Raw genomic sequence first — 15,183 nt, forward strand, 5'->3', positions numbered from 1 at the left:
CTAAATAGCTGGGAATGTTGATAGTCAAAATATAACAAGATATTTCTTCCATTGAAGGGGAAGATCTCGAAGAAAATAAAGAAATGGCAACCCTGGTAGGTCTTCTAGCCCAAGTGACTGCCCATCAAATTCTGAACAGGCGAAATTTCAGGCTAGGCTACATAGAATTACAGCAACCTCGCATATTCCCATATTACCCAAAGGAATATTACAACCTTACAGAGAAGGGGAAGACCTAGGACATTATTTTCTTAATTTTGAACATTTGACTCAGTTTAATTGGGAAGAGGAATTTTGTTATATAGCTTCATTACTAAGGGGAGAAATTCAGAATGTCTTATTTATTAAATCCTGAAAGAACAACACCTGTTGATGAAATCAATGAAGGGTTATTGAAAAAAGTGGCCCAAACTGAAATTGGTTATAAACAAAAACATTAGAATGATCTGCTAGGATACAGAATACCATGTCTCTATCTATAGGTAAAACAGCATTACCAGAAGTCTTAAGAGACTTTCACCATATAACAATGTATACATCCAATGGCCCTCTATTTACAAAGAGCTATTCTAAAATTGAATAAACCTAATTTATCTTTGGTTGCTGAAACATCTCAGCAAATCGCCATGCAAGAAATCTTCAAAAAAGGAGAAGAGTCTAAAAGAGATCTGAAAGGATCTCTTCACCCTCCTCCTTCAGTAGTTAAAAATAGAAATCAGGATAACCCACATAAATTATTGTTGAAAGAAACGTTAAGGGGGAAAGAAAATCTGTGTTGGTTAAGGAAAGAAGTGAACGTAGGTCTGAAGAAGGTGGAGTCGTAAGATCTTTGTCAATAGTATATTTTCTTTGTAGGCAATCTGGACATCTACCCTGACATTGTCCAACAAAAGAAGAACCAATGGAGACAGGATTGGGAAGAGGAAGATTTAGATGAAGAAAACCTGCATTACTTACCGTAAAAGCATTTCTGATGGTTGGATCTGCTTAGATTCACATGCTGTGCATAGTCTGACATCTAGTCTAACCGCAGAGTATTGCATCTTGCCTTTCGAGAATCGAAAGGGGATGTCGACATGGGCGTGCCTGTAACACTATTCCTACGTGCCGTGTAGTGTACTCAAGATCCCGCAGGCGTAGAGGTCCCTCCGATTGTATTTTTTCTGCCAAGAGGGAGCTTTATGACTATCATGAGTGAGTACAGAAAAGAGAAAGTAGTAAGACGTCTATGTTCCTTCCATCCGAGCGGGGAGGAAGTGTGGTCGTATGTGAATCTAAGCAGATACAACCATCAGAAATGCTTTCACCGTAAGTAATGCATGTCTTCTGATGTTTGTCAATCTACTTCGAATCACATGCTGTGCATAGAATAGCAAGCAGTTCCCGGAGTTGGAGGTGGGTTGTGAGAAGGAACAGTAGTGAAAAGATGTCTTAGTACTGCCTGTCCCACCTGAGAATCAGACCTAGAATGAGTGTCTAGGCAATAGTGTTTTGTAAAGGCGTTTACAGAACTCCAGGTTGCCAATTTGCAAATGGACTCAAGGAGAACATTTGCAATGAATGCTATGGACGCCCCAGTGCCTTGAGTGGAATGTGCTCTAGGCTTGAAGGGCAGTTCCCTCTTAGCAAGATAGTAGCAGAGTGTAATGCAATTGACAATCCATCTAGAAATAGTTGATTTTGAGACTGCATCTCCTTTTCCTGTGGCCACAGACACAAAAAACGGATTAGTCTTCCTTATTGGACGGGTTCTTTCCATATAGAACATAACAGCTCTGCGTACATCCAGTGTGTGCAGGGTTCTTTCCCCCAGGCTTGAGGGGTTTTGAAAGAACGTTGGTAGCTCTATTGACTGGTTCAAATGGAACTTGGAAATTAATTTAGGCGCAAATCTAGGGTGAGTGCCCAAAACTACCTTGTCTTTTTGAACCGTTACAAAGGGATCTAGAATAGAGAGTGCCTGCAGTTCACTTACCCTCCCAATGGAGGTGATTGCTATAAAAAAAAAAGCAGTCTTCAGGGTTAGGTTCTTAAGACTTGCTTTGTTCATGGGCTTGAAAGGAGCTCCCATAAGCCTAGTTAACACCACATTTAGGTCCCATCCGGAAGGCGGGTTAGAAATGGGAGGGTGATTTATTTTTTTTTCCCCTTCCATGAAAGCCTTAATCGCTGGTATCTTCCACCACGACACCTTCTGTTGTGATGTTGTATATGCTGAAAGTGCTGCTAGGTGTACCTTTATTGAGTTGAAGACTAGGCCTGAATCAAGTAAGTGATTTAGGTATAGGACAATGTGAGTGGGAGAGCCGTCGAGTGGGTTGATGCTCTTTGAGTTACACCAGATGACAAACTGTTTCATTTACTAGAATAGCAATATCTAGTGTTAGGTTTCCTTTCCTCCCTGAGGATATCCATACATCTTTGAGGGAGCTGCCAGTGTCCGAATTCTATGACCTCAGGAGCCAGGCCACTAAGTTCAATGTCTGCAGGCATGGGTGAAGAGTCTCCCCTTTGTCTTGCAACATGTTGTACGGGCAAGGCAGCTTGACTGGAGGAGATAGGGACATCTACATCAGATGAGCGAAACCAGGGTTGATGAGCCCACATGGGGGCCACCAATATCATCGTGACTGTTTCCTGGTGCATCTTGTGCACAATAGTGTTGAGAAGGGGAGTCGGGGGGGAAAAGCGTAGACAAATTTCCCTGACCATGTTATCCAGAGTTTGTTCCCCTTGGATCGTTTCTGGGGGTAGCTGGAAGCGTAGTCTTGGCATTGAGCGTTTTCCAGGGTTGCAAACAGATCAATCTCTGGAAAACCCCATTGTACGAAAACATTGGCGACGATGTCTCCATGTAATCGCCATTCGTACTCCATAGGCAATGGAAAGTCTGTGCTCAGTATGGCTGCCAGAAGATTGAGTTCCCCTGGAACATGTTGTGATAACAGGAACATGGTGCGTTTGACAGCCCACTTCCTAATGTTCTGAGACAGTTTGTACAGCCCTAGAGAATGAGTGCCTCCCTGTTTGTTCAGATAGAACATGGCCGTGGTGCTGTCTGTGAGGATTAGGGTAGTCTTTCCCTATAGTTGTGTTTCAAACGCTTTCAGTGCTTTGAACACTGCCAGCAGTTCCAGCAGGTTTATGTGGTTGGATGCTAGGTCTGGCGACCAAACTCTGCTTGCTGTCTGCTGGAGCAGGTGGGCTCTCCACCCTGTAAGGGAGGCATCCGTAGTTAGAGTGGCTTCCACCTCGGGGGTGGTGAAGGATTTCCCTTTCAAGAGGTTTTCCCCTCGACCACAACCGCAACGAAAGAACTAGTGAGGAGGGAGACCACTACTAAATCGTCCCACTGTCTGTTGGCCTGACACCACTGGTTGCTTAGCCACTCTTGCATTGGGCGTATGCGCAGGCGCGCGTGAGGAACTAAGTAGATACATGACGCCATCATTCCTAGCAGACGCATAGCCTTGCATACTGTTACGTCTCGACTGGCTCCATAGTGAGGGATTTGAAATAACATGTTTTGAACCCTCTCGTTGGAGGGGAAGACGAGGCCGTGCTTTGTTCCTTCAGTGGCAATTGTAAAGTGATCGGCTGCTTTATGTAACATTACATTAAATGTTAGTTGATCATCAATAGGAGAAGGATTTCTTGTAGGGGTGTTCTAAGGACAGTCCAGGGCCAGAATATCTGGGTCTTGTGGCTCTGGGGACTGCCATGGTTGAGGGTCACCCACATCTGGGTCCTCCCCCCAGCCTTCTATAGGTTCATCTTCAATGGGCTCATGTTGCTCCTCGTTATAGAAAGGATTCTCCTGTACCTTAACTGGTAGAACGTTTTCTTCAGTAAGGTCATAATTATATATGTCCTCTTCTAAAGAAGGGTCAAAAAGTCTTGGGAATTTAGATCTAGTGTTAGCAGGGCTTGTCTCCCTTGGCCTTCTTGGTGTAGGTTGTTCTGCACGTGAAACTAATTTGTCCAGCCTTTCCATGCAGTCCTCAAACTTTTCCTTAGTCCAGACTAACGATCTAGAACAATCTAGGGGTGGAAAGGTAGCTCCCTCATAGTCTTCCGTCAAAAAAGTGTCTCTAGCACTCTCTTCTGTCGAAAAACGTAGAGCTCTGTGCCTTAGCGTCGAAGAAACTCCTTCCTCATCCTCAGAAAAGTCCTCTGGCGGGACCGATGAAGGTGGGGTATCCCTGTGCCCTTCCCTCGACTTTTGAACGCTATCCTCAGATCTAGGCGGATCTTTGGTCTTTCGGAGAGTCCCTAGCCTGCAGTTTATGGGAAATCGGCAATCGGAATTCTTGCCAGACTGACCTCGACGTCCTCACCAGTGGGGAGGCGCAGAGGTACATCTGACAGTTGTAAGGGAGTCTGTTTCGGCGGAATCGGGGCCTTGCCCTTATCGGCCCCCTTTTCTCGCAGTGCCATAACTTTCAGCAGCGGTAAGGCCTTGTCTCGAGTCCTTTGTTTGTCATCGCCGTACGCATTCCTGTGATGCGTGTCAACGGAACTATGTGTTTTGGGGGTAGCGCCCTTTGTCTTGGATTGCCCAGTCGCTAGGCTTGCATGCGGCTGCGGGGAGGGCTGTCGGTCTCGTCGATCGGCAGGTATCACCGGAATTACCAGTGTACCCGTTGGCGCCAAAGTCTTTTTCAATGTAGTCGAAGTAAGGCTAGAGGTTGTGTCCTTAGTGTCATGCACACGTCTGTCTTTGTCGCCGGGGTGTGACTTCCCCATAGCAGAGTTTACGCCATGCTTATCAGGGCTGGGGACTGATGATGTGGAACGCAAGCGTTCCGTCGAAAGGTCAACAACCTCCGGTTCGGAGGCCTGATAGTCACTCTTGCCGTCGTCACATTCGGTTGTAGCGGCAGTGGGAGAAGTCCAAGCTTTGCACATACCGTAGGCTGCCCACCGTTTTACTCTACGCTCCTTTAAAGTCTTGGGGCGGAGGAGCTTACAGGCCGCACACCCTTCCTCTTTATGATCGAGCGGCAAGCACCGGTTACACCGTCTGTGCTTATCCTTCCATGGGAATTTGCTCTTACAAATAGGGCAACATCTAAATGGAGTCCTCTCCATAGCTGAGGTTACACAGAGTGACTAAGACCAATTGGGAAAGAGGGAAGAAAGGAAAAGGCATTTTCAGTTTGAAAAGAAATGTCCACCCAACCCCACTCTCCCTACTGTATAGGCAGGCAGAAGGCCTGGCCACGTGGTCGGCAATGCCGACAGGATCACCTTCCGTCGAAGCTTGCAGGTCTTCGGCAGAAACTGGAACAGCCGTCGAGACCAGGGACGGAAGGGGTGATATTAAATATCTTTATAGAATAATTCGACCAAAGGTCGTTGGACAATAGCAATGTTCTCTACGAACTCTGCATAAGGGCGACCAGTTATCTGGGTGGAAAAAAACAATTTGAGGGACCTCGACGCATGAGGGATCTTGGGTACACTACACGTCACGTAGGGATAGTGTTACAGGCATGCCCATGTTAACGTCCCCTTTCGATTCTCGAAAGACGAGATGCAATACTCCTCGGTTGCCACTGGATGTCGGACTATGCGCAGCATGTCATTCGAAGCAGATTGACAAACATCAGAAGTAGAGGTTATTAGTAATCTGCTCCTTGATAGTGAATCCTTTAAAACTCATGATTTGGCAATAGTCAATGTAGTTTCAGGCAAAGCCTCAAGTGATTCTGAAGTAAGCAAACGGCTGTAAGATCTAATTTAAGATCTCCAAAAGACCAGAAGAAAGGACATCCAATTAAGGTTACTTGTGTACATGGAGACAATTAAATCTATAACAGAATTCCAGTCACTATTGGTATTCAAGGGGAAGCTACTGAGATAAATGCTGCTTTTATTCCAGGACTTCCTGAAGAAACTATTATTGGCACCGATTTCCCCAACTTTGAAAGACAAAAGGAACGCTAATAAAACATCTTTTACTTATTCTCCAGCTGATTGCTGGGAAAAAGAAGGATTTCCCCTCAACTGACTCTGTTTGGGATTTGGAAACGCATACCCAAGAACCTACTTCTTATATGGGGGAGGCTATTGGTTCTGATCAAACCCAATAACCCTAGAGCGGGAGGCTGGATCTTTAGGGGAAGGTTATGTGATGAATCCTGCAAAGTCATCACTGGTCCCTAGTCTAAAATATCCCATGTGGCCAAGGGAAGGCAGTCGCTACCTGATCCTGACTCTGGGGGGTGGCAATATGAGGGAAGATCACATGGGAGGAGAGGGCTATCTAGAGAGGTGATGACCCCCTTAGGAGGGACACAGTATTGTTCTCTATATGAAGAGGAAGACAACATAATCCCCAAATACATGATGACATGTTATTTTTCAAAGACTTCCCATGTTAAAACCCAAACCACTGTGTATGAAAAGCCTCAGCGCAATAACATTTATACCTCAGGTATGCATGGTTTGCATTTAACATCATTTTATAATGATTTTGGCCTGGATAAGAGTTCTGAGCAAAACAGCACTACACATAATAACATAACCTCTTCCGTTTCGGTTCTGACAATCTCGATTCCAAAAAGTATTTAAAACAATATCACTTTGAAAAGTCTAAAACATACGTGGACTCCAATCCTCATAATGACAGGGGTACTGAGACGAAGAAGAACAAGGAGTCAATGGGGGACAAATATGATGTTAAGTGTGAAGTGCATTCCAGTTGTCCAAAATTGAATCAGCTGCAAGGGAAATTTAAACCTGATAGTTACCTGCAACTGAGAGAGCGAAAAAGGAAAGTGAAGAGAGGCTGTAGAGTACGTGGAGAAGGAAGCAAGAACGATGACAGGCAGTTCGCAGGAGAAGAGCCACTGGGAGAGCGGTGAATAGCTGCCTGCAGCAGGCCGGCAGCATTCTAGACCGGAGAGGAGAAACTCTGGTAATGAGAAGGTGAACGTAGCACAACATGGTCAGAAGAGGAGAGGTCCTGCAGAGTCGCGCAGGTTCTGGTGGCGAAGGAAGCAAGCGCTGATGCAGGAACCAAACTAACCTCTGTGAAGATGGGTAAGCCAACCCTGCGAAAGACGCTTGCAGCAACAGCACGGTATACCAGTAAGTCAGACAGAGAGTGAAAGGGGCCCCGGGATGTGCAGAGACATTATAGAATATCATTATAAAGAGAAGGCAAACATGGTACAATTTTCCTGACATAAAATGTCAGTTAGGGGGAAGCCTGGAACCAGCGTTGCCATACGCGAAAAGACTTGGGAGAGAAATAAGGAGGCAAGAGTTGTGCAGTCCTTCTGACATAAATCAGTTGGGGGAAATTTGGGACAAGCATTGCCAAGAGCCAGGAGAGATTGAAAGAAAGGTTGACAGAGCTTGAACAACCCCTCGTATATGAAATATCTGCATGGGGGGGAATTGGTACAAGTAACCACTGAAGTCAACAAGTTGTGTTATTGAAGAAGTATTATTATGTGATACCTAATGCGGAATGAAGATTGCAGAAAGCCTGATAAATCAGGTAATGATCCTTTTAAGAAAATTATACCTGTCAGGAAAGTATACACAGAGATCTATACAAGTCAAAAAGGAGATGCTCCTGGTAGGAGAGTAAACCGGGATATCAATAGTTTTTCAGTTAAAAAAAGGTGAGAAATTCCTGGTAAGGGAGAGTACCAAGAAAGGAACAATTAGATGAGAGACATTTGGTTTTGCCATCCTGAGAAAAGTGTTATATGAAAAACAATTGGTTTTGCCATTCTTAGAAAAGACATTGTGGAGAAGATACGTGTTTGGCTATTCTGACAACACTATTCTATGAATGAGACATTTTGCTTTGCCAAAGAAGACGCTTTGCGGAAAGACATTTTCTTTTATTCATCTGACATTATAAGAACATAATTCCAACAGGCTTCCGGAATTGGTTCAGGGGAAGGGAGTCAACTCCTAAATACAAGGATTGCCTTTATAGGAATAATCTATTTTGGAACTTTCACCTTACCATTTGTTGGGTTGAAATCAGACATTTAGCTTGCTCATTTTTGTATATGCTAGTGTGAGGGTCGGATACAATTTGGACACAAGGTCAACTTGCTTTAGTTTCATAGGTAGGGACATTTTCGTTAGGATAGGGAAAGATAGGCCTTCATCCCAACCTTTTTGTTTTAATAAACATGGTGAATGTTGAGAACCCTACTACTTTGCGTCTGTTCCTCATTTCTGATGCCTCACATTACCCAGTCACTTCAACATTAATTGACCATGGTGTGATACACTTTGAATCTTGGCATGAAATGCAACTTTTAGATCCTAGAATGGATTGAGAGCTACCACAATCTCTTGATTTCTTGATTAGATTTTATCAATGCATGCAAACATTTCTTGGTGTGAATCGATGCTTAGATCAACTGGAGGTAGAACCTTCAAGGTCTGTAAAATGGAAGTAGGTGACGCAATAGCATTATTCAGGTCGGTCTCCCATGCCTTGAGTGCATCTCAAATGTTTCCATGCAAAAGGTTCTATTAGCTTTGAAATCTCAGCAGAAAGGTAGGGTGCCAGACCCAGATTGCATCCCTCCTGATCTTTCCAAATGGGATGCCCACTTCGGGGGAGCAGTTTTGACAAAACATTTCAATTCTACTAAGATTGAACTGCAAATCCCAGCATCATAAAAAAAGTAGAAATACAGATTTTTCCCGTTGCTAAATAGGCTTCCATGCGAAGTGTAGCACAGTTGATTAATGCCTTAGTCTCCATCTACTTATGGCTAAAACCATTTAGTTTAAAGGTCAAAAGTTGCATACTGCTTTTTTAGACCCAAGTATGGACTTACATGTAGTAAAGCAGAAATATACTGGAGAATCTTGATTTGATTATAATGTTATCTGAGGAAAATGATGCATGTTTGAATTCTGAGGGAGAAGGTCAGTGTTTGAGGTCCTTTAGTGTGATCAGAGTGCTGCAGAAGGGTGTGTCCGAACTGTGTAGAGGACCCCTTCTGTTCACCCTTTATGGAAATGGAAAGATCCTACATTTGTGTATGTAGAAGGCCTCTGAGTATGTTCAAAAAATCTAAGACCAACTTACCACACTTCTGCTGTTCCAGGATGAATTGGTCACACTTGCGAAAACAGAAACAGGAAACTAGATTTCTCCCGGTATTCACAGATTTCTGTGATTAACATGATCTTGTTGCTAATGCATTTAAAACAAAGGTAACGGTAATTTAGCAGCACTAATGTCTCAAATTGAATTACTCTACTCGTCATGGAAATTATTTCAGATTTAGACCAAACCTTTGAACATTTGGTAACATATGTTCTGCCAACCTCCAAATCGGTAGCATGGAGAAATAAAGTGAAGAGAAGGATTGGCAGAATTCACAGCAGCGCTAAAAGGTGTACAATACTAAAGCTGTCAATCAAGTGCTGTTTCTCAACACAAACAACCCTTTGAAGAGTAAAAATAACTTATCATTGTTGAAGGACCTTTGCCGTTTAACTCTAGAGCCATGAGCTTCCCCACAGAGCGTGTTGGTTGTAGGAGATGGTATTGCTGTAGAAACCATGGGAACAATGTCTCATGAGCAGTGGTAAATAAAACAGGTAAGGGAAAACAAAGTGATTGGAAACCAGCTACATTTTGGGAGAAATGCTTGCCCAGTCTATCTGTCTCTTATTCCTTTGAAGAGACATAGGCCATTACAACAAAGTCGCATTTGTATCTTCTTCCATTAAATCCAGTTAGAGCAAGATGCTTCACTCTGACTCTCCTGCTATTTCTGCACCCTGAGTGTAGGGTGGCACTGATGGAAGACACATCAAAAAATCTAGAAAGGATGAATAATTGGCTTGTATTAGATGAAACTGGATTGTTCCCCCTCTTGAGATTATCTGCGTTTAGAGGCTGCAGATAAGCCAAAAAGGTTCTGAACTTGACCTCTCAGCGATACCTACATAAATTAGTCTTAACCAAGTGATGCTATACCAAAGTGTTTTTTATATTTTGGTCACTCTTCCTCCTTATTTTATTAAATTGTAGGATTTCTATGTATTGCATTATTTACAACTGGTTTATACTGGGTTGGCGTATGAATTACAAACATGTTTGTTTCACTCTTTTGTTTTAGAAAAAGATGAACTGTTGCCGAATATTTTTAATTGAATGTTATACTTAATTACATGTTTTGCCTGCAGTACTGTTTAATGGTTTGCATAAAATCGGAAATAAACTGAATTGATTGTCATAGGCAATGGGTTATTCCACCAAATAGGTGGCTTCACAGAGAATATAGAGCAGGTTAAAAATAAAAAAAAGAAAAGAACTTGATGCAAACAATGTAAACAAAAAAAAACATGTTGCGGTGTAAAAGTGAAAACTTTAAACTGGAAGGTTGGAAAACAAAAAAAGAATTCTCCAATTGTGACAGCTATCGCAAACCTACTAACATCATCAAGTCAGCACAACCATGTTTTTGAAGCAATTTCACACAGTGTCATGCCGTTCCTGAAGTGATCACTGTGTTCTTGAGCTATCATTGAGGCAGAATACAACTGAGTCAGATTCATTTCGAGACTATGAAAGAAACAGGTGTGCACATGATGCCTATACTGCAAGTATACATTCAAAATGCTTAATTTCACAATACTCGCTCTTAAATCTTCAAAACTGCACTTTTTGGACATTTTCTAAATCCAGAAAGTCACAAAAATAGGAGCTAGTTCATCAAAGTCTTACATCAACTGAACTGTGCTTCAAATGGGACTTTGTCGGGCAGCATCAGAATTCTTAAACATACATGTAGTATTACTATTTTCCTTGACATCTCCCTGAAGTAACTTCTTCCACAAACTGACCAGAAGAGGATTTAAAAAAAAAAAAATGAGTTTCACTTTGTCTTAGATTTTCTTAGGCTTGAAAAAGATCAATTGTTTTCTCACAGCAGTCGTTTAGTTCCAAAATGCTAAGCATTAAATACTTCTGCCTTCTAAAAATGTAGAATTACATTTTTATGCCTGCTCAAAAGCGTTAATTGATACCCTGGTCTCGGCTCAAAAGAATTCCAAGGTCTAAAAGAAAGATATTTTTTAAATCCACACATACCGCTGCATTCTTTTTCTGTGTGTCTGGAGCTTTTTTTGTATCATTGCTTGCATCTTCAGATTCTGACCCACTCTTGTTTTCTTCCACTTTACTTTCTTTGTCACCCTCATCGCCTGCATTTTTCCGCAACTGCTTGGACGATTTCTAAAGAAGGAATAGCAAACAAAATTAAATACTAAACAAACACAATCTAAAAACTAGTAAGAGTATGGAGGACATTGAAAACAATGGGCCTCATTACAAGGTGGGCGGTAAGGGATTACCAGCACCGGTAAGGGCACCGGTGCCGGTAATCTCTTACCGCCCTACTACGAGGTCCCTTAGCGGGTCCCTTCCTTAACGCCTGGTTTTACCAGGCGTTATGGAAGGGACCATTTAAGGGACTTCAGAGCTAATAACGGTACCGCAATTTGCGGTACAGTTATTAGCACCTTCCCCTTTCCCATTGAGCCCTATGGGGGCTGAAATGGGAATGGGCAATGGCTTTTTCAATGGGGACTTACCGGTCCAGCAAAGGTCAGAATAGAACGGGAACGTAAGTCCCCATTGAACGGGACCGGACACGGTACCGGTATTGGAGGTAGTCATGGCGCTAATAGCGCCATGACTACCTCCAACCTCGTAATGAGGCCCAATGTCTAAACTTGCTTTACAGGATATATCAAATTGGATATTTCATGTTGGTGAGCTGCAGTAAAAGTGGGAAAAATTACTTCCATGGTGATTTAGGTTATCTTAGTCCATAGTCTTCCTACTCGACAACTGGTTGGGTTGCCGGAATTCGCAGGTGGGCTGGGAAAGATGCCTCCGAAAGACATGCTACCACTTTAAGACAGCCTTTAACAGAAAGCAGCGCTCATGCTTGTGTGTTCCTCCACACACTTGCCCCACATCCTTTACCCACAGGTCACCAACTGACACACCCCATTTCCAGAATTCTACCTCTCCACCACCATGCAGGAAGGTTTTGGGATAGTATATAACTATTGATAGTACAGAGGGTTTTATGAATGAGGGACAGCAAGGACGAAGAGAACCAGAATAAAAAAGAAGATAATTTGTCATTTGTATGTCGTCCTGCTCTCTCACATTCCCAGCGGGTTAAGATCAAACTATAAAGAAAAGTACTAAGGAATATGGGTGGAGGAGGCAGTATATACTAACCAGACTTTAAGCAAAGAGGTTACAAAGTACCCCTTGGCCAATAAAAAACCATCCTTTTTAGAGGAAGTATACAGGCAATGTTAAATAAAAGCTAAAGGAGTGGCCCAAGTGGCAACCTTGCAAATGTCAGCAATTGAAACGTGCCTTAGGAAAGCTGCAGATGCTGCCTTGCGTGTTTGAAGCCCTTGCGGAATAAGCTCCCTCTTTGGTGTACAAGACTGAAAGATGCACAAAACAATCCACCTAGCAATAGCTTTAGATCCCTTATTGGCAGAGGAAAATCCACTATATGTTATAAAGAGATGTTTAGGCCAAATTCATGTTTTTTCCGATCTATGTAGAATTGTAGAGTGCCCAAGCTAGATTTCGCAAGGTCTCTTTAGCTTTAATCAAGTCGGGTCTGTGAGGAACTCATGGTGACAACAGTTTGACAGACACAAGTGATCACAGTTCAAGGGTGTTTATTTAACTGTATGCAGGGTGGAAAAACACCTAATCTAAACCTAAATCTAAAGTGGGAACAAGCGTTGACCATCAATTGAAAAATAAGGCAGTCCTTGGTGCGTCGTGTCAAATAATAAAGGCCTATATGAAGAAACCTATTGCCAAACCTCACAGCTAATACGAAAGGGGTGTGGGATCGTTTAAGAAAAGAAAAGAAAGACGCGTTTGTTAATAATATGTCAGGATGTGTTATCTTGGAACTCCCTTCCCCCACATTTGAAACATGGGTAAGATGGGAGCTTGGAGCACAGCACACACTCGAGCTTTCCCGGCACGAGTTAACAGTTCCAAATGGCAGCAATCAGGACCGTCGATGGCCATGTTTCGTTTCTTCTTGAAGGGCTCTTACCTCAGAGGGTCTGAAGTATTCACAAAACAAAAACACAGTTCACGTCGGGTGATGATCTCACCCTTGGGTCCCCCTCTTCTGGGGCTGACTCTTCAAAACTGTTCCTCTTCTTAATGGATTTTGGGTGACGACTTCACCCCTGATCTCCCTCTGCTTGGCTCGGACCCTCTTCGACAAAGGGACAATGTACTTCTCCTGTCCTATGGTGTATCTTGGATTCTCCCTCGGTCGGGCTCAGATTCCAAACAACCAGCGTTACAGTGTACTTTTCTTATACCCTCCTCAGCGTCTCATTGTCTTTTCAAACAGTTCATAGTGGACATTCCTTGCCTTTGCCAACACACCATTTCTCTGGACTTTACACTTTGCCCCTCCTCATAAGCACCCCTCTTCTGGGTTCACTCTCGCCAACTTCACATTCACTTTCATTTGTAATGTTCACGGGATTCACTTTCCCCTTTTTACTTTCACCATGCGGGATTCACTTCCCTTACTTTCTCATATTTGTAGATCAAAATCTTTCGATTGTACAGGATTTTACTAGACCTCCAGTATGACCACTTTGACCTCTTCTGGCAGCTCTCCTATTGCCTTCTGGCTTCTGTAGTTTTGCTCAGATGTGGATCAACCAGAGTCTCTTGGAGCGACACCCACGTGGTGCCGGTTCATTTTGCAGCTGGTCTCCCCTCAACACTTTTACAGTTCTTTTGTAGTTCATTGCAGTTCAAACTTGCCACTTTGCTTTCCTCATTCAACAAACCCCAGCTCTTATCGGTTTTCCCCTCGACTCACCGGTTGTGATGAACCGCTTGGCTTTCTGCTTTACTGGAGTCAAGATATGTAAACAGTGAGGGGTCCTGTCCTCACGAATTAAAGGTTACAATAACTTCTTGCAGCAAGAATTTAAACCTTCCCAATCACACAGAACAGCGGTTGACTAATACGTGTTGCCGGGGGAAGAACCAACTAAATATTGAGATTGGTCTACATACACCTTTTTATTATTTAGGCTGGATATGTTGTTTTTCATTAATTTCTTCAAAAGTGTTAAAACCAACTTGACTTTTTGTATCACAAACATAAAAAAATAGTGATAATAAACAATAGTCAGTAAGAATACAGTCAACTATATACAAGACAGGCAAAGGGCATATCGGTTTAGTGTGCCTCTATACATATTTAAACAGCTAGAGATCAGCAAAATATTACATTATATTCATCTCAACCTCTCAGTTACTGTTTTGTATAGTATCACATTTGTATCTGCTTGCTTAACTTCAAACAGTATGGGCCAATAGTATGGCGCTAACTGTGTGACCTGGAAAGGCTGGTCGGACTTGCAAGGTTAAGTCTGTGTGCGTCCAAGCGCTTGTGGAATGACCAAAAAGGACTGGTCAAAGACCAAGAGAGACTGGTCAGTCAAGGCCGGTACCACGGTAGCAGGAGATTCCCTCGCTCCCGCTTATCAGCGTTGACACGCTCTGTGTACCGTTGTCATCTGCTGCAAGACACTTGTGCTATTGTCCGCGTTCTTAGGCTCTCCTTCAACACGGTTCCAGAGGTCGTGGACGAAAAGGGCAAGGTCCCTTTTCTCTTCGCCACCCTTTCTTCCCGCCACCTTTCTCCTTCTCTTGAATTGCCACGCTTGAATAACCGTCTCGTCATGCTGTCTGCTGTGCTCGTAGTGTGCTCTCTTGCTCCACCTTTTATCCCCGTGGGGAAAGGAAAGGGCTGTCAGGTGTGTGTGGTTATCACCAGTAATTACCTGACTCTGCCTGACCCTTGGGTTGGGACATGTCAGGTAAACTGTTTCATCATTAGTCTGTTTTCTATCACAGTAACAAAAAATATTTGTATTTGAAAAAGAGGGCGTTAGAGGTTTCAAGTGTCCTATGGGGTAGGATGGGGAATGTTTGTGAAATGGACGAGAATGACCTGGATGCAGAACAGAACATAGGGAATCGTGGGACCGTTAGCATTCGGTCATAGGAGATGGGGGTTTCAAAAGATGACATATGGACGGGATTGGCAGGGTTTGCTGGGTAAGCTGAAATAGCAGGGTTCTTGACATGAA

The 15,183-nt window shown here is 43.2% G+C and overlaps 1 protein-coding gene across 1 annotated transcript in view; it reads right to left on the bottom strand.

Annotated features, from left to right (window-relative positions):
• HDGFL3 (HDGF like 3) overlaps positions 1-15,183 on the bottom strand; it is a 193,038-nt gene that overhangs the window by 76,011 nt on the left and 101,844 nt on the right. The window contains exon 5 of the mRNA XM_069624988.1: positions 11,093-11,236. Within this exon, the coding sequence (XP_069481089.1) occupies positions 11,093-11,236 (144 nt within the window). The remainder of the gene's footprint in view (positions 1-11,092; positions 11,237-15,183) is intronic.

This window comes from Ambystoma mexicanum, chromosome 11, assembly GCF_040938575.1.
Source record: "Ambystoma mexicanum isolate Mex_15411 chromosome 11, UKY_AmexF1_1, whole genome shotgun sequence".
Classification (NCBI taxonomy): Eukaryota; Metazoa; Chordata; class Amphibia; order Caudata; family Ambystomatidae; genus Ambystoma; species Ambystoma mexicanum.